General features: G+C 46.9%; 1 protein-coding gene across 1 annotated transcript in view; it reads right to left on the minus strand.

Moving 5' to 3' along the window:
- Positions 1 to 14,509, minus strand: part of ESYT1 (extended synaptotagmin 1) — a 57,673-nt gene extending 43,164 nt beyond the window's left edge. Inside the window, exon 1 of the mRNA XM_081844347.1 lies at positions 14,138 to 14,509. Within this exon, the coding sequence (XP_081700473.1) occupies positions 14,138 to 14,494 (357 nt within the window). The 5' untranslated portion in view covers positions 14,495 to 14,509. The remainder of the gene's footprint in view (positions 1 to 14,137) is intronic.
- Positions 14,510 to 20,571: the final 6,062 nt, after the last annotated feature.

Below are 20,571 nucleotides of genomic sequence, written 5' to 3' on the forward strand. Positions count from 1 at the left end.
AGAAACTTGAACTGAACATACAAGTAGCTTTTGAGGTTAACAAATACTGTGGTTTTTCGGGATATCACACTTCAGCTCCTGTATCAACTACCTAACACTGTTCTGGGCAAGTTGTTTCTGGCCACCTCCCCATGTTGCCTCGGAACAGTGCACTGTAAGGCGATAGCAGCAAGGAGCTAGAAGCCACGTGATGAACCGTTCTTGCAGTTTGGGGTCTGTGGTCATATGCCTGCGCTGGTCATCACCGCAAGTACCACAAATGCACCAGAAGCAGATGCTCGACTCAGTCCGCTTTGCTACGTGCAGAAGGAAATCGATTTTTGCAGAGACTTCAGCTGCAGTGCCACTTGACAATATTAGATCACTGGATATGTGGTGTGGGCGGGCCTGCTGGTGGGCAAACATCTGCCTTCCTCATGCAGTCATCTCACAAAGGAGAACGGCAGGAACGTTGCTGCTTCAGGCTTTCTCAAATTCAGAAAGTCAAATGACCTGAGCAGCCCATGACTAAGAACAAACAACAGACTTAAGCATATTTGCTAAAAACTGTTGGCCGTCACAAAAATACAGACCTAATGGAGAGATGTCTGATCCATGGGCTGCTAGAGGAAAACCTAGAAGCCTAACAGGGCTGACCCAAGACATTTTGGCACCCGAGGCAGACCCCAAAATGATGCCCCCTCCCTCCTTCCAGGGAAGGAAGGGTGACGGACGGTTTACATCAGGAACAAGGAGGGAAGGAATATCTACTTCAGGATCTGCTGCCCATGTGGATTCTACCACCTGAGGCAGTCACTTCACTTTGCCTCATAGGTGGGCCGGCCCTGAAACCCAATATGATTTATCCCCATCAACCCATAAATAACAAGCTTTCTCCCTACCATGCCATCAAAAACCTATCTCTAGGGGAATTATACAGGGAACAATACAGTACAACAATATCTTCCACCCCTCCTTGGCTTCAATGCATAAACACTTTTTAGGTATTCAAACACATCACCTCTCTGAACATGTTGCAGTGTGCAGGCATACTGTGGCACCTCAAAGAGTAAATGTTTTATTTATTCCACTGACAGATCATTCCAAAAACTAATCTGGCAGATTGAGCAGAACATAACAATTGAACGTTGCATCGTTTGAAGATAACGTCTACTTAACAGTCCCATTACACCAACAGCCCCAGTCTAGTTTTCTTTCTTTTTTATTGCAACAGATTTGCAGCTAAAGGAGTTAACAGCCTTAATAAGGATATTGGGAATCAGTCCCTACTTAATTGTAAGGGCTTTGCATTTGTTGGTTAAATTTTGTACAGATTTTTCGGAAATTTGCTCCACCCAACTATTCTCCCACCGCGGCCGGAAACTGCATATGCTGTCATTTCAGCCAGTACAAAACGAAACACAATATGATCTCTGGACAATACTGAAGAAAGCCCACCCTCAAATCTTATTGTGGCAACAGGAGTGCCAGGTGGTTGGCTCACAAGCTGTGACAACCATTGCCTAGCTGCATATTTCTGTATCACTTTGTGGAACGATTATCCCCCCAAAAGATATATACAACTAACTACTGTAGTTCGGTTTGCACAGGGATTTTTGTTTGCGTGATGGAACTCCCCCACTTCTCCCTCCAGATCTGTTTTGGGGGTTACCCCAACCTTCTGGAGCAGATTTGCAGAGGACACAGGGCACATGTGGAGAGACAAAGGGAATAGAAGTCCATTATGCAAGCAGAAATCTTTGCACTGATGGAGTGAGTCAGGCGGACACTGCCCTTTAAGTGAAGGAGGCACTAAAATGACCTACTCACAAGGAAGCAACTGAAATTCCCCTTGTCATGCACTCCTGACCCCTCTGCAAGATGTTTTTACCCCAAGGAGGTCCGAGGCAAAAGGAGCAAGTGGAAGGGGAGGGAAGAGTTCAACTGGAAGTGCAACTTGCATGGGAATGAATTCATCCTACGAATGAATGCGCTCTGAACAGCCCCCTCCCCAGAACACTGCAAGGCAGAAGGGGGTTGGGGGCTCCGTACACACAAGTGGCAGTGAAACAAATAGCTTACCTCAAAGTCACTCCTGTTAAACTGAGGAGGAAAAGTAAATTTGTACTCACCTTCACTAAGCAAGTATATTCCTCCTGGTCCAAACAAGCAATACCCCCCCCCGCCCCGCCCCCACTGAAGGACCTGCCTCAGTCCAAGTCTGCAATCATTTAGAAAGCCACGCAAGGTCTCCTTTATTTCTTAAAGGCATTCAGTGTGTCTCAATGAAGTTACAGGAGTGTTTCAGCAGAGTGTTTCTGCTACTGCTCTTTTATTTTATGTATTTATTTTTACAGTCCATCTTTACTGCCCGGAGCACAAGGTGGTAGACAGGTCCCCCCCCTTGTCATTTTACAGTGGTGCCCCGCAAGACGAATGCCTCGCAAGACGGAAAACTCGCTAGACGAAGGAGTTTTCTGTTTTGGAGGTGCTTCGCAAAACGAATTTCCTATGGGCTTGCTTCGCAAGACGAAAATGTATTGCGAGTTCCTGTGGTTTTTTTCCCCTCCCCCCCTTTTTCTAAGCCGCTAAGCCGCTTATCCAATAAGCCGCTAAAAGCCGCTAAACCCCTAATAGCGCTAATCCACTAAGCCGTCAATGGGCTTGCTTTGCAAGACGAAAAAACCGCTAGACGAACAGACTCGCGGAATGGATTCTTTTCACCACTGTATCCTCACAACAACCTTGTGAGGTAGGGTAGGCTGAAAGAGAGTGTGACTGGACTAAGAATCACCTAGTAAGCTGAGTGGGGATTTGAACCCAGGCCTCCCAGGCCTTAGTCTAACACTCCAACCACTGCAGCAGACAGGCTCCCTTTCACCCTGGTTACCATTTACAAGACTAGTGACTAAGCCACGGGTAGGCAAACTAAGGCCCAGGGGTCGGATCAGTGTGTTTTTACACGAGTAGAATGTGTCCTTTTATTTAAAATGCATCTCTCTGAATTTCTTTGGGGGGGCCTGCCGGGTGTTTTTACATGAGTAGAATGCGTGCTTTTATTTTAAATGCATCTCTGGGTTGTTTGTGGGGCGTAGGAATTTGTTCACCCCCCCAAAAAAAAATATAGTCTGCCCCCCCCCCAAGATCTGAGAGACAGTGGACTGGCCCCCTGCTGGGAAAAAATTTGCTGACCTCTGGACTAAGCTGTTATCGTTTACAAGACTAGTGGCACATTTGTAACGTTTTACATTGCTCAGATAATGGAGCACTTTGTATCAGCCACCTTGAGCTTTTTTTCATCAAGCCAGGGCATAAAAAAGGCAAAAAACAAAGCCTGCTTGGGTCCTTCAGGCCCTGAGTCACTCTGCACTGAACTCTGCCACCCTCTTCCAAGTGGAAGTCTTTTAGGGAGGCGGGACAGGGTCTGTGTGCAAAGCACAGGTCACAGTGAGACCCCTGAATACAGTTGGCATAGTCCTAAGCCAAATGTCTCCAGTATCTGGCTCCATACAGAAAGATGTGAGTATACATCGTTTCGATCTAACGGCTCACTAGTTCCCGTAAACACAGCTCACACTGACTCGGAAGTGTTATTCATTTCTTCTTAAAGCTTAGCTGCAAATGGCATCTAGCTCAGAAGGTCTTCAAAAAAATGGTAGGAAGATGCCAGACCGGCTTATATTTAGAAGCTCCCTTCGACAGCCTGCCCCAAATGCTACACCCACTATTCTTAATCGTGTGGCCCTAAAATGAGCAGAAGCAGCATTTCCTGTATAGGAGAAAACAGAGTGAGGAGTAGGTGGTGAGTCAGACAGAAGCATTCCCCAAATGCCAGTGCTGCTAGGCCTGCCAAGACAGATTCCGTGGCACAGAGAAGGCGATCTATTTCCTATACTGTGAGATTTTTGATCTGCTTAGACAGGCACCTAACAGGATCTAAACTACCAGCCTTGCCAAATAATACACTTCGGTAACAGCCACCTGCCTGCTTGCATGTGACCAAAATAGCCTCCAGGTAATCTGGCAGGGAGGTTCTCATAAAATTAGAAGAGTTGGCCTATCTTTAAAATCTTTCAGGCCATATATGCTACAAATAGCTAAATAATATATGTATGTGTGGGCAGGCAAGCTCATTAAAAAAAGGCTGACCTAGTAACTTCGGGGGACTTGCTTGCAAAAGTGTGTGTGTGTGTATCAGCACAAACATTTTGGCTTGCCCAACAGAACTACCTCCCTTCTCCTCCTTGCGTTCCGTTATGGGGGTTCTCCTGACCCCAACCCCCAGATCTGACCGAGGGCATGCAAGGGGAGGAGATGGGAGGAGCCCTTGCACTGGCCCCAGCTAGCAGCTACATTTAACCCCTACTTTAGATAGGTAAAGGTAAAGGGACCCCTGACCATTAGGTCCAGTCGCGGACGATTCTGGGGTTGCGGCGCTCATCTCGCTTTATTGGCCAAGGGAGCCGGCGTACAGCTTCCAGGTCATGTGGCCAGCATGACTAAGCCGCTTCTGGCGAACAAGAGCAGCGCACGGAAACGCCGTTTACCTTCCCGCTGGAGCAGTACCTATTTATCTACTTGCACTTTGACGTGCTTTCGAACTGCTAGGTTGGCAGGAGCAGGGACCAAGCCATGGGAGCTCACCCCGTCACGGGGATTCGAACCGCCGACTTTAGACTTTAGATAGTTGTGCTTTTTAAAACCACAATTCTTACTCATCCCATGCAACTCAGAAGGCTATAATATCAGTTTTAAAAACCTTCCAACTTCCCCTTAAAGTATCCAACTCTTTGGCACAAAGGCTATTTGGAGACAAATCTGAGATTTTCTAAACTTCTGATAGCGGAGATTATTTTTCTGAATTAAAATTGGAGGCGCTGCTCTATGCTTACTGCTGAAAAGATTTACTTTCACAGTGTAAAAGAGTAAGAAACCATCTGGTCCAAAGAGTCACATCCACTAGGTATGCTCCCTGACTGGAAGCAAGAAAGCCTACAGAAGTGACTCATGGAAATAAGAAATATATTCTCTGCAAGGTGGGTGGGCAGAGAAAGCACAGGTAACTCAACTGGATCATTGCAATGGACAGATAATTGCTCTCTTCAGAAAGGGAGCCCAGTTGGGTGGAGGTGTGTCCAGAGCAGTGAGTTATGCAGATATACAGCAGGCAGGTGAACCTTTTAGGAGCCTTAAGGCACGGGGCGGGCACCGCTTTGCCACGCTCCTGCCACTGTTTACCCCACGGTCCTGGCTGCATACCGTAAGGTTGCAAATATAAGCCACACTTTAACTTTTCATGATCAGAATTTGGGGGGAAAGTGAGGCTTATATTCAGGCCAATACGGTATTTCTGATGGCACACCAGCAAATCTCACACAGTTACTGGTTCTTCAAGGTTCTGCAGTTAAATGAAACAATATGTAGCCTCCTGGTTCAATCTTGGAACAGGGAAGGTGTGGGTTCAGAAGATAGAGTGCCTCCCGTTAGCTTTGGCTGGTGGCCCAGCTGCTCCCCTATCTGGACAGGGGTAGCCTAACTTTGTCTTCTGTGCTCTGCTAACTTCTAAGTTAGATTACTGCAACACATTATACATGAGGCTGGCTCTGAAAATGGTTCGGAAACTTCAGCTAGTGCAGAATTCAGCGGCCAGGTTGCTCACTGGGGCAAGACGGTTTGAGAATATTACACTGCCCTGGCTGCCAACTGGCTTCTGGACCAAATTCAAAGTGCTGGTTTTGACCTATAAAGCCTTTAATAGTTAAGGACCACAAGACCTCAAGCACCGCCTCTCCCCATAGCCCAGATGCTGTGATCATCCCCTGAGGCCCTTCTTCATGTCCCCCCCCCCCCCCGCTTCTGGAATGCTCTCCCCAGGGAGGCTCACCTGGTGCCTTCATGGCATGTCTTTAGGCGCCAGGTGAAAACATTTCTCTTCAACCGGGCATTCAGCTGTTTATCATTCTATGGCTTTTTAAATATGTTCGTAGGAGAGGCTTTGTTTTTTATCTTGTTTTTATTATGTATTGTGTGTTCTCATTTTGTATTTTAATGTTGTGAACCACCCTGTGATCTTCAGGTGAAGGGCAATATCCATATTTAATAAATAATAAAACAATATTAGATCCAGGTAAATGGGTCATTTTGGACAGACCCATGCTAATCCCGGCTTAGAGGGAAAATCCATCAGAGAAAGGATGCTGTCATATCTGCAAAGGGGCTTGCCGCCCAGATGAACTATTAATGCAGAGAATTCTTTGTGCGGCTGCCAGTCTCAGAACATTTTCTGACTAGCCTTATTTTTTCAAAACATGCAAGAATGGTTTCCCTCTCCCCCTCCTGCCCCAAAATAAGATAATATCTTGCTTTCTGGTTTAAACACTCAGAACCCAATCTAGCTGCTTCCTATTAGCTGCAAAGGTTCAAGTCCGATCCAGTTATCTCTCTCCTCTCTCTATCTCTCAACACACACAAAAATATTACCAAGAAAAAGATAATGCATCTCCACTTAAAATCACACAAGACATTTTGCAGGTTTTAAAGCTTTAGGGTTTCTCGCAAAAGTGGATCCACAAGGAAAACTGACCAAAGAGAAAGGGAGGCATTGCTACCCTAATTATTGCTGGGCCACAGGAAGGAGTACAGTGAGAGAGAGGGTGTAAGAGCTGGGGAAACACAGCGGTGTGGGGTGTGGGTTCGCAGGAGAAGACAGGCACGCAGTGGGTGGATCAGAACAGTAAGAGCTATGGGGTTGAAGAGCCAATAGGGGAAAAACAGAAGGGATGCAGGAAGCACAGCCATTGAGGCTTGAGGAGGGAAATGTAGTAGTAGCAAAACTTGCTCTCATCACATTTAAGAAACGATGTCAAGCTTCAACTGTATGCATACTTAGACGGAAGTAAAATTAGTGGGATTTTGCTTCCAAGTAAATCTGAACATGTTTGGGCTGCACAACACCATAATCCTAAACCCTGCTCACTGGTAGAGCACATGTTTCTCATGAAGAAGGTGCCAGGTTCAATCCCTGACATTTCCAGTTAAAAATACCAGATAAATACAGGGGTGGGAAACCTCAGACCCAGTGGGCCAAATATGACTCTCCAAGCCCATCAACCTGACCCTTGGGACTCTCCCCAGGCCACACACCCTCCTCCAGAGCCTCTCTATGGCTGGAAGGCTTCCTTTAACTGCAATAATGCCTCTTACCTGCTTGGAAGGAGGGTGTGGATGAAATGAAGCCTACTGTAAAAAAGGTAAGTGTCACCTCCACTGTTCTGTCCACTTTTCCTTCATGCCTCACCCACCATTGGAATGTGGTCCCGAGACGTGAGGCACTTAGGCTGAAGGAGATTCCCCACTCCTGAGGTAATAGGACCCTTCTCTATCCGAGACCCTGGAGAGCCCATGCCTTGCCACCCAAAACTGGTTTTGTGAGTTACCACTGTTTCCGCATTACATTTCCTTCCGGCCTCACTGTTTACAATTCCCCACATCCCCGAGAAAATACAACCTCAGGATAACACTTCATGCAACAGACCTCCATGCTGTCATAAAGGTGCCACATGACTATTGATTTTCCTGGAGAGTCAACTGTAGTAGATAATAGTGAGTTTCGTGGACCAACAATCTGGCCCAATATAAAGCAGCCTCCTCCTTTGGTGCTAAATGGTTCTTGGGCTGATATAAATTGCAACATGGAGTTAGAATGCCTCCAGCCAGTGTGGTGTAGTGGTGAAGAGCGGTGGACTCATAATCTGGGGAACCGGGTTTGATTCCCCGCTCCTCCACCTGCAGCTGCTGGGTGACCTTGGGCCAGTCACACTTATCTGAAGTCTCTCAGCCCCACTCACCTCACAGAGTGTTTGTTTGTGGGGGAGGAAGGGAAAGGAGAATGTTAGCCGCTTTGAGACTCCTTAAAGGGAGTGAAAGGCGGGATATCAAATCCAAACTCTTCTTCTTCTTCTTCTTCTTAAGGACCACCTGGGCTCTCCTTTCACAGCTTGTTCAGAGGTCATCCAGAGATGTGATGTTAGCTTTTCCCCAGTTACAAAGGCACAACTAGAGCTGACTCCATGCTGTGGGAACATGCTTCCAGCAGAGATTTAACACCCAGACACCCTTGCTTTTGACTTTCAGGCATCTCTTATAAAAGGCAAGTAAGCCAAAAGTCAATTCAAGCCACTTACTCCTAGGAATGAAACTTGCATATTTTTAACGCAAGCGGTTATTTTAACACAAGATTCCAGATGTTAGAACTGCAACCCAAAGGCCTCAGCAAATGAAGCTGGCCAAGCGCAGCAGTTCAAGTTCTGGGCATCTGTGAGCAAACTTAGGAGCCTGATGTCATCAGTGCAGCGACGAGCAAAAGCAGAAAACTCTCCATTTATGGCATGCAATGAATCGTTTTTATTTTCCACCACTAAGTGCACACGCACACTGTAACCACTCTTTCCTCACCACAGACACAGCCAACCCTCTAAAGTGTGATGGGGGAAAGCTGGTTTTGACTTCTTTCTTAACTCAGAAACAAAAATAAGTCTGCTGTTTTGCACAGACATTGTGCAGCACTAATTTATTTAGGGAAGATTCTTTCAGGCCCTTTGTCTCATCTATCCACGTTTTAAGCTAGATAGGATTGCAGACATTCAATTTAAAGACAACTGACAATTGTGTTATTGCACAGCACAGCATCACAATCTCAGCTAGAATGACACCATCCTTAAGTTTTGCCACCCCTGGATTATTAATTACAACAGGAAAAAGAATGAATTTTAGACCCTCTTTTTAATGTATTGCCCATGTTTACTGCTGTCCTGGGTCAAGGGCTATTGTTATTATCCTAACAAAGTGAAGTCAGCGAGTTTCATGCAATATGAGTGCTTTGACAGTTTCACTACAGAATCAATTTCAAGGGACGATAAGCTTTCGAAGTACCTGGAACATGACCTTCCTTCTTGCTGAAAGCCACAGCCAAATGGACAAACCTATTCCATCTTTAACAGTTCTGCTCCCTCAGCAAGATACTAAAATATATCCACCAAGGCATTGTGGCTTCAATAGTTTCAGAGTCAGCAGTTCCACCTTCCTGGCCCTGGAGTTTGTTGTGCCCCAGTAGATCATCCTTTCAGTTTCCATGTCAAGGGATCTCTGCATTCCACAGCTCCATGCAACAATTTGATTTTTTTTTAACAGGGGGAAACACTGCTACCTGCACTGCATTTGACAACTTAGAAATCTCAGTTTGTTTTTATAGGTTTCTAGTCCTCAATCCTACAAAGACAGAGTTCAAAGTATGCAGGCTGCCAACATATGGTAACATCTTTGCATCATCAAAACTGATCAACGCTTTGAAATTCCTTGCTCTCACGGGGGCTGAAATCAGCCCCCGCTCACGTGGGGTGGGCGTGATGCCCGCAACCCCACCTCCTGGGCAGGCCGGAAGTGGCTTTCTCCCCTATTATGGATAGAAGTAACCAGGGCTGGCTCAAGACATGTTGGCACCTAAGGCAAACCACATAATGGTGTCCCCTCGCTAGGGAATAAATATCCACTTTGGGAACAAGGGTGGGAAGAGCCCAGGAGTGCCTCCTATTCTCCAAGAGGCTGCTGTGGAAGTGACATGGGGGGGGGATGCCAAGGAGGAGGCAGAGACCCCAAGGAGCACATCACAGCTGTCAATGCCACTGCGGGAGAAGCAACAGGCGGGGTGTTCCTTGGAGGCTGGATCCGCTGCCCTGTGGACCCTGCCACTTGAGGTGGCCGCCTCACCTTGCCTCATGGGTGGGAGGGCCCTGCAAGTAACACTAAACAGGTTACATTATTGGCACAGGTTGCACATTTTAGCTTCTTTTGCCATAGAATCTGGATTACTTTGGCACAGAATTTTTATTCCAGTGCTCCCATTCCTGCCCATAACCATACTAGTCAATAGCTCTGAGGTACCCACTCCCCATCTCTTAGCTTCCCGGAGACCAAGGAACATAGCACCCTGCTGCAAGTTCATTTGTCGCATCTAGACTTTGGACCAGAGAGTGCTTGCTTATATCCCCATAGAATCAGGTCCTCTGTTGCCACTATGCAACAAAGACATACTCGTTGCACCAGGCTATAAAAAGAAATATTTCACTTTTCCATTTTCAGCAGCCACAGCAAAACTGAGTAACTATCTTACCCAGGGACCTAACAGTAAGGCTATCTTTCAGCAGCGAGTACATTTCTGTATCTCCTGTAAGATTTTCTTTCCTCCTTATCAGTAAGACACTAGGCTGAAAGGGGAGCCTCAGCACACTTCCTGCCACAACAGATTTTAATATGCTGCATCTCCACCTTATCTTATTTTACTCCACCCATCACATAGAAGGAGAATTGAGACTGATGATCAGGCGCTAGAGAATTATGTTAACACAAGATCGGAAGGATGGAAGCTGATCAAGCAAAACATAATGGACAGAAGTTTTTTGTTTTTTAGCTTAAGTTCCAGCAGAGGAGAGTTAGAGGAGACAAGGAACAACAAGCCAGGTGAAAGAAAGTAAAGCCAATAATCGGAGGCAAGGTGGTTTGGGAGTTATATTTGTTAATATAACTCAACCCTGGTAGGCATCTTTTGGCTGCACCTACACTTTGCAACAGCACAATTAATTCTACCTTCCTACATTTAGGGCAATTTATCATGGCTTTCCACATTGCATTTTCTGCTGATGGAATGGGGCAGCTAGAAGTCTGGAATAAACACAGGAAAACTTGGGGTGGAATTAACCACTTCTCTTCATTTTTATAGGGTCCCCCCATTTTTTTTCATACCTTCACGTCTCTAGGGATTCCACAAATGCCATTAAGTTTGGACACTGGGTGTTACAGAGCTGCAGGAGCTTGGAACTGAACAGTTGTTGTTTTCAGTGACCGTTAAGCATTCAATGTGATGTGCAATCCCAGTTTCAGTTACAAAAGATCCAATTAAAATGGAATTAAGGCAAGCCGGCAAGCACTTTGGCCAGTGTTAGTGCCCAGCTGGAGAACTAGTTTAACAGTGTGCCCCTTAGGACCAGCAAGGGTTGCAGCCCCTGAAGCAATATGGATCTTTCAGCTTGTGCACAGAGGTTTCAGGCTACAGTTAACCCAGGGCAAGTTCACAAGTTCCATTTGACAGCAAGAGCAGAGCTAGGGTATCACATTCCAAAACTGTCTCCCAATGTTAGCTGATTTCCTGAAGAGACAACATTCTATTCCATAATGCTGACACCAGCTATGCACACCCACATTATCTCATAAGAGCAGCAATTACCACATGGAAAATGATAACCTGTGAACTCACTTTAGATTAGGGTGCTAAAAGCCACATTACAGAACTGAGAGCTGAAAGATACTATCATCGATTTCCAAATACTCAGGTTCTTTGAACATCCCCTGAAACTACAACAGCACTCAAATCAGGGGACACAGTAAAAATACAGAGGGGCGGTCTTTTTCCACCCGGTCGCCTGTTTTCATCCCTGTTGGCAGTCTGTTCTGTTCCCCTGTGGTTTTTTGCTTTTTGGACCACAGATATGGGACCAGAAACGTTACACCATCACACCCAACTAAATACTAGCTAGAGTGAGTGAAAGGTATGGAGAGGTGTGTTTCTCTTGTAAGAAGCCATGGGCTTAGGGGGGGGGATCACTTGCCCCCCATCAAGTAAAACAATAAAAATACTTAACTGACCAATCACGTCATTTCTGCCCCCCCAACAAAAGTCCTTCCCCCCCAACAAAAAAACCTGGCTACGCCCATGTAAGGTGCCATGTAAGAGACCAACATAAGATAGAAGAATATTGCGACACACAGAGATTCCAGAAAAAAAAGAGAGAGAGAAAAACTAAATTCCTGCTGTTTTACTCCTTTTCTTGACTAGATATTCTTGTCCCTTACAGGGTTGCTCATTCGACTCCTCCTTAGTATTTATGTAAAGGGAGGGCAGAGAAAAGACAAGAAAGAAGCAAGACAGGCATGGCAGAAAACAGTGCCAAGATTTGTGAATGAGCTAGTTAATAGGAGGATGGGAAAATGTACCTGTCTCCAGGAAGGGCATCTACACTATGGGTACCAGATGTCCCTGTTTCCCGGGGGCAGTCCCCAGATCTACAAATCTGTCCCTGGACAAAATTCGTCCTTGGATTTATATTTTAAGTGTTGTAGATTTATTAGTAGTGAATGAATGTTGCATGGTTCAACAGCACAAGACACATCATATGGGGACTTATGGCGAGGCAAAATGGTGAATGCCACGGCAGCGAGCAGCTCCTGAAGCCAGCCAGAGCCAACTGCGCTACCAGGCTGGCTCTGGGCTGCTGAGACTGCCGCCGCCACAGCCACAGCCACGGCCACGGCCACGGGGGAACTAGGGATGCCCGGCGCGTCAACTGGAGGAACCGCTGACACACCCCGCGACCCAAATCGAGCTGGGAGTGAGAGCGCCCAGCCACCCAGCCAACTGCCCAGTGGCACTCCGGGGCCAGGAAAACCCCAGAGCCGACACAGGGAGAGGGAGGAGAAGAGAAAAAGGAAGAGGAAGGAGAAAAAAGAGGGGAGCCCTGACCCTGCTGTGCCGCTGCCGCTGAGGAGGAGAGGTAGGAGAGCATCGGGAGGGCAAAGGAGGCATGGCCGAGCCCAGGCCCGACCCGAAGATATTACTTCTTTTTTAAAAATAACTTTTAAAAAATAACCTTTTTCTCTCTCTCTTTTTTTTTAAAGTGTCCCCGGATTCTTAGAAAAAATCTGGTAACCTTAATCTACACAGATAGAGAAGCACTGCACAGAGATGGAAAGCAAGAAAATCAAATAGGATTCCCTCAAGGGGGAGGGAGGAGGGTTCTGGAAGGAAGTTGTATGGGGAGCTAAATAGGGAAGCAGATGATAAAATGATGGATCAAAATAGTTAAAGATGCAGAAAGGAGAGCTTTAGAAAGCAGGAAATCTATCAAGAGAGCAGTTACAAATTGCAGGAGGGTGCTAAATGCAGCAGCCTGTTTTTTTTGCAAGAGGGTGTGAACATGTGCTTCTCTCCCCAAGCCACAGCATCTAGCCAGAGGCTGCTGCCTTCTTCCTTCCACTCCGAGATGCAGTTTCCTTTCTTCCCTCATGCAGAGCAGTGAAACATGGAAAGTTACAGGCTGATGGCTGCAAACACCCTTCTAAGACAAAGCAGCTGGAAGGTGAGCAGAGGGAGATAATACTACTACTACTCCTGCATAATAATACGTAGCATTTCTATTGCTCAGAATCTTTGCATGTCCGCTGCTATAGGCCAGTATTATCCCCATTTTGCAGATGAAGCCCGAGGCTAACTGCCTCCTTGTTATCTTTGCCATGGAGAAGGGGAAGGAAAAACCTGGGATGCCAGCAGAAGCAGTGAGATTCACCCACAGATATTTTGCTTTCCATAGGCCTGGTCAAGACACCCACAAGCAAACTAAGGATGGAGCAGGGCATGGAGTTAGGCATCAAAAATGCAGGAGTGCAACAGTGTATACTACTCAGCATCACTTTATGCAGGATAAAAGACGCCTGATTGATTGTTGCAAGAAAGTAGGTTCTGAGGGCAGTCTGGGGCCACACCGTGCAGCCCCTCAGCAGGTCTGGACAGTATGAGTATGTATGAGATCCACCATGGAAGGAAGCTGGTGTTATAAATGCACCAGAGAAAAAGCAGCCTCCATGTGACTAGGAAGGAAGATTTACAAAATCAAATCTTTAGAGGCTTCAGAGGCAGCTGGTACAGGCATGTGTGTCAAGGCAGACAAACAGAGAAAACATTTTAGTGGGCAAGTAACTTTCACGTGCTCCCTTCTTGGACCTGGGATCACCGCCCTGCAACCGTATTTTTACCAATATTTGCCTACTCACCCACCCCTTTCAAAATAAGCCTTGCAGGAGCAGGAAACCGACACCCACCGAAGCAGCCACGCATGTGAAACCGGGAATGCGTAAATATTCCGTATGAGCGCATCCAAGGTGAGGGGATTTGGGCATGGCTCAAGTCCTGCGATCCCAAAGCTCGCGCCTTGTTTTGCTGCTCCTTTTCTTCCCTGGGGAACTTCCTCAGCCCTACGGGACCCAGGGGAGGAATCCCGGAGCCCCAACCCCCCCCCCCCCCCGATGTAAAACGGCATAGCCCAGCTCTTACCCAGGCGGGCAGCTCGCTCTGCCCCAGGCTTCGGCCCAGCCCCGTGGCGCTCAGCGCAGCCTCCTCGTCCCCCAGGAACAGCCCGGCCGCTCGCAGCGAGCGCTCCTTGCTCATCCGCCGGCCCCGCCAGCCCATGTACAGGGCCACGCCGGCCACCACGAAGCCCAGGCTCAGCCCCGCCCGGCCCGCCAGGTAGACCGGCAGCAGCCACAGCAGCCGCCGCCCGATCGCGCCCAGCGCCGCCAGGGCTTCCGCAGAGCCGATGCCGCCGGGCAAGCGAGAGGAGCCCGAGGGGACCCCCGCCGCCGGATCCGCCCCCGCCGCCGCCGCCGCCTCCTGCTCCGGGGCCCGCTCCATGGCGCTGCCGCCCCACGAACCCGCCAGTCTCGCACTGCGGCGAAGCCTGCCTGCCACTCGCCAGCTCCCGCGGCTGCTGCAGTCCGGGAACGAGGCTCGCTCGCTCCGCCCGCCGATTGGCAGGCGAGCTTCCGAGGGCGGAGCCGAGCTCGAGGCTGGCCGGGACGCCGCGCCCCGTGATTGGGCAGAAGGGGAGGAGGAGGAGCCGGGCTGCGGAGCGAAGCCGCGCCCCTCCATCCCGATTGGGCGGCTGCCGCTCCGAGAGAAAGAAAGTAACGAAAGGCTGGCCCCGCCCCCTTTTCTCTCTCGGGCTGCAGCTCCTTCGGGCTGGCCGCTGTCCAGACGGACAAAAGAATTGACCGCTTCTTTCTTCGAAGGGCTCCGCTGGGTCTTGGGCGGGGAGAGAGGGAGGCGCGGTAGCCCTTCTGTGGTTCCGTAGCCTCAGGGCGCAAGTCGAGCTGCTACTGTTTTTAATTACAAGAGGCTCCAAAACAAAGTTTCCAACCACATTACCAGCACGCAAGGCTTCCTCGCCCATTCAGAGAATTGTAGATTTAGAAGGGACCTTAAGGGTCATCTAGTCCAACCCCCTGCAATGCAGGAATTTTAACTAGATCATACATGACAGATGCTTAAAAACCTCCAAGGAAGGAGAATTCCCCACCTCTTGCGGGAGTCTGTTCCACTGTCGAACAGCTCTTACCGTCAGAAAGTTACCGGTAGTTAGTTACCTAGTTAATTTCTGTACCGCCCTTCACCCGAGGAGCACAGGGTAGTTTACAATAAAAAAGCAGAAAAATACATAACATAGTAACAAACAAAAATAATACCCTCCCCACACACAGCATCTTCACAAACTCTACAAATCAAAGCAATGCACACCTGTGTTACAGCAGCAGCAAAGGTGAGGCACCACGTCTGAATGGTGTTTGGATGTTGTTGTTTAGTCGTTTAGTTGTGTCCAACTCTTCGTGACCTCATGGACCATAGTTGGTCTTTAAGGTGCTACTGGAAGGAATTTTTTTATTTTGTTTTGACTCATGGACCAGAGTACGCCAAACACTTCTGTCTTCCACTGCCTCTCGCAGTTTGGTCAAACTCATGCTGGGAGCTTCGAGAACACTGTCCAGCCATCTTGTCCTCTGTTGTCCCCTTCTCCTTGTGCCCTCCATCTTTCCCAACATCAGGGTCTTTTCAAGGGAGTCTTCTCTTCTCATGAGGTGGCCAAAGTATTGGAGCTTCCAGCTTCAGGATCTGTCCTTCCAGTGAGCACTCAGGCCTGATTTCCTTAAGAATGGAGAGGTTTGATCTTCTTGCAGTCCATGGGACTCTCCTCCAGCACCATAATTCAAAAGCATAAATTCTTCGGCGATCAGCCTTCTTTATGGTCCAGCTCTCACTTCTATACATCACTACTGGGAAAACCATAGCTTTAACTATATGGACCTTTGTCAGCAAGGTGATGTCTTTGCTTTTTAAGATGCTGCTCCCAAGAAGTTTGGATGTTACTGGACTCCAACTTCCATCAGCGCCAGCCAGCAAGACAAGCAGGAGGAATGATGAGACTCATAGTCCAGCAACATCTGGAGAACCCTGTCCCTGTGCAGTGCAATAGTGACTATTGTGTGCAGAGTTAATTTCTCCCACTGTGATTCAAGAAGCCACATTCATCTTTTTACACTTCTCTTTTCCGGTGTAGCAAGACTTCTAGATGGCGTTGAATCTTGCTTGCTTGCTCTTTATAGCCATTAACCAGAGCTATCCTTCTGTTTCTGGAATTACAGTATATGAAAATAAAGGTGTAGTTTGGAATGTTATTTGAATTAGCTACTCAAGAGTTTGAGAAAAAGGAAATGACTGAATAGGTCATTGGTATTGCACTTTCCTCAGCACCATGTGCTTAAAGGTAAAGGTAAAGGGACTCCAGACTGTTAAGTCCAGTCGTGGCCGACTCTGGGGTTGCGGCACTCATCTCGCTTTATTGGCCAAGGAAGCCGGCGTACAGCTTCCGGGTCATGTGGCCAGCATGACTAAGCCGCTTCTGGCGAACCAGAGCAGTGCACGGAAACGCCGTTTACCTTCTCGCCAGAGCGGTACCTATTTATCTACTTGCACTTTGACATGCTTTCGAACAGCTAGGTTGGCAGGAGCAGGGACTGAGCAACGGGAGCTCACCCTGTCGTGGGGATTCGAACTGCCGACCTTCTGATTGGCAAGTCCTAGGCTCTGTGGTTTAACCCACAGCACCACCTGCTTCCCATTCCATGTGCTTATATTAATACAAATGTTTTAATTTCACACTCATTTTTTAAAAATGAAGTCTAAATATATAGGAACTATCCATACAGCATGCTACAGTTTTGAGGGCCTTGTCAATATTTGCCTCATTTTAACCACTAGCTGTCAGTCCAAACTTTGCTATCCCCTCTTGATTCGTGAAGGCGATCCTGTATCTGTAAGTATTTTAGAAATGTGCCCCAAGCATATCTGTTGCCATTGCATAATTCTGACGTAAATCTCATTTAGTTTTGAACCAAAACATGAAGTGTGACATGAGGAGCCTCTAGAATACCCTCTCTGTAAAGTTAGAGAACTTCTCCCTTTAAACAACACTTGTTTAGACTTAAGAGAATTCAGTGAGATCAGTCCAGTATTTCTAGTTGGAGTCTGAGGCTTCATTTAAAGTCCAATTCTGTAAACTGTTCAGGGACCTTCATTACTGGGTAGTATATTTCCACTGATTTTCATAAATACATTGCTCTTTAAACCTCAGTAACCATATTTTTAAGTGCTCAAAACTATCCTTGGCAAGGTATATATTCCAATTAGTTTTTATTTCATTGACTCTACCCCTTTCAGTATGGCTTCTCAGATTTCTACTACATCCCTTCTTCGAGAGAAAATATGTGATTATGTTAAATAACCACAACTTTTGTAGTAAAATTCTAATGTCATGTTGACGGGTATCCTTAATGCTGGTGAATTCTCTAGATGGGTTCCATAGACCAGTTGCAAGTTCAAGGGCTGAATGTCCAATTAAAAAAACATAGTAACAATTTATATTTTATCAGGCAAACTGTACTGGCTTTATCTTATTTGCATGTTGCAGCTCTGCGTACATTTCCTCCTCTTTCCCACTACCCCCACACTAACAACGGTGTCATTTCCCACTTCCCTGCTACTTACTGAAACACAAACAAACACACTTTCACTACATCTGAATTCCCAAGACTGATGCATTTGCCTGCTTGTAACACTGTATTATGAATACAAACACTTTCCATGGGGATTTGTGCGACTTCTTCGTGCTGTCAAACAAGGTTTAATTTAAGCAGGACACTGAGGCTCAGAACACATTGATAATAGAGCAAAAACTCATATAAAAAGTTGTTTTCCTTACTACCAGGTACGAATGCGCAGGTCACAAACGCTGGATAAGAGGGGGCAAGACCTTCTGAAACAGGCTTGAAGATCTGCACCTTTATTTTCTCTTGCCATTCTTTAAACAAATGTGGTCCAAGGTCCAACAGCATCCTCTTTCCATGTCTATTGCTCTCATCATCTAGGAAGCTCCTGACACAATGCTTGCTAAACAGCTGTATGCATTCCTCTAATGCAGTGGTTCTCAAGCTTTTTTCTCTGGGCAACAATTTCAGAATAAAAATTTGCTTGTGCCACACCAAATTTTTTATTGATAAGAAATACATTGGAAAACAAAAAGATTTATAACATAGAACACAACTACTGTATAATATGATCATGGGGACATACAGAAAGTTTAAAACAATGCAGCTACATAGGAACATGAATTATTCCTAAAATACAATATTGATTGTCCTTGAATCTCCCTGCCACACTTGCCACACTCTCCTGCCACACCAGTGTGATGCATCACATCCCTTCAGAACCACTTTTCTAGTGAGCCCTCCCCTCCCCCCGCAAAAAATAAGGTATATAAATGGGCAGAATTTCCTACAAATTTCATAGGAGCTACACTGACCTGCCGCTTGGGAGTGTTGTCTTACCATTCTGCCAAGGAATGCTACAGTAATACATTTGATATTTGGGTGTCACATTACTGGGTGGGGATGTGAACCTAGGTCTAAACTGACTCCTTGACAACGATAATATGTTTGGTATATTATATTGCAGTTGTTTATCTGGCCTGGTCCTGCCGGGAAGCAAGTCAATTGTACACGTGCAAAGGTAGTAAACAGAGCAGTTAAGAGAGGAACAGGCTAATCCATGAAAAACACACACATTTATTTTGTGGAATTCCAACTGAAAAGTGTGTGTGTGTGTGTGTGTGTGTGTGTGTGTGTGTAGCATTTGGATCTTCCATCTTAGGCAATAATGTACCTTGCTTTTGCTCTCCTGATTACTATTGTGGCATAACACCACGGTCTCTGCTTACCATCTGCTAAGGCAGCTTCCGCATTGGAAGCACTAGACTTGAAGCAGGCACAGGCAAACTCAGCCCTCCAGCTGTTTTGGGACTACAACTCCCATCACCCCTGACCACTGGTCCTGTTAGCTAGGGATGATGGGAGTTGTAGTCCCAAAAACATCTGGAGGGCTGAGTTTGCCTATGCCTGACTTGAAGTAAGGAGTGGGGGGAATGAAAGCACCACCGTGTTTTCTCTCCATGGCTAACCTATTTGGGTTTACGAGGTAGTGCAGATCCCAGGGAAGTCCACATTTTTACTTCCGTGACCTGGAAATTGTGCCACAGAATACACAGACGTTACAGAGCTAAAGAGGGCTGTGGTTTGCTCAGCCATTAAGGCTCTGAAATTGTCATTGCTGTCTGAAGCAAAAGGAAAGCGCAGGAAAGGGACAGGATTCCTCCCAAGGTCACCATGCGCATCAGTAACCCTATTCTTATGCAGAGTGAGGTGTGCACCCCTAAGGCACTGAATCCTAATTTCTGCACAGGATCAGGCTCCATTCCCTTTGCACATTTATAGACTATTCATGTGGTGCTTGGCAGGAACAAATAAATAAATAAATAAATACTTCCTGCATTAGCTGATTACATTTCTCATAAGCTTATCTTGCTAAAAGCATTTTTTGTACAACAGAGTAGCTGTTACTTGCTGAGCAGATATCACAGGACGAGCAAAGAAGCTTTTTAATACACAGCCGGCAGCTGAGGCCATCTTAGCTTACTCATTTTACTGTTTAACCTAAATTACAGACCGTTCCAGAACACTGTTACAACACAAGAGAAAGCACCATTAATGATGCCACTTACTGAGGTCTTCATCAAATATTATTGGCAATGAAATTCAGAGTTCTGTATTAAATTGCCACACGATTAGTGTCATGGACTGGCTGGACACAGAGGAATCATGAGAGGCACCAGCTGGGGAACCCCCAAGGGAAGAAGGATCAAAGGCCAGGGAGTGGTGGTGGTGGGACAACAACAGTGAGTGGTCAGAGGAAGAAGAGGGAACAGATGAGGAGGAGATGGTATTGGACGCTGAAGAGGTAACAGGATTTAGTGAGCAGGGAGAGTCTGTGGAAGAGAAGTGCGGAAGCCGAAGCCGAAGCAGGAAAGTGGGAGGACGGAGGCCAAGAGGCAGAGATGAGTCAGGCTGGTGAAGAAGCCAGGGTGTCTTCCCCTCCTGCTGTGACAGCCTCCTCTCCCCCAGGACCTGGAGAGGCATGAAGTGAGAGGAGCAAAGGCGGGCATAGCAGTGCAGTCTCCAATTGGTTGGGAAGGACCCTGGGGAGCAGGAGTCAGGAGCAGGTCGGCAATAAAAACACCAGTGTCAGTGATGTTAATGCTTTGTTCAAAGAAACCAAAACAACTCAGACCTAATGCTCTCAACAACTCTTCCCAGTAGGTTGCAAGGACTGAAGGTCCCCATCTTCCCACAGCTGTCTAGGTCCCCTCTTCTCCAGAGTATTTCCAAGCAAACAAAAAATAAAAGCTAGAAGACAATTTTCTACCTGCGTTCCCTTAGGAGATGTTTGCTCATGCTGCCACTTTCAATTACAACCGGGTAGAAATGATGGGAGGAACAAGAACATCTTGTTATACGGAAAGGGAAGAGTACAGACACCCACAAACC

This window comes from Podarcis erhardii (genome assembly GCF_964252035.2).
Source record: "Podarcis erhardii genome assembly, chromosome: 2".
NCBI classification, from domain to species: Eukaryota; Metazoa; Chordata; class Lepidosauria; order Squamata; family Lacertidae; genus Podarcis; species Podarcis erhardii.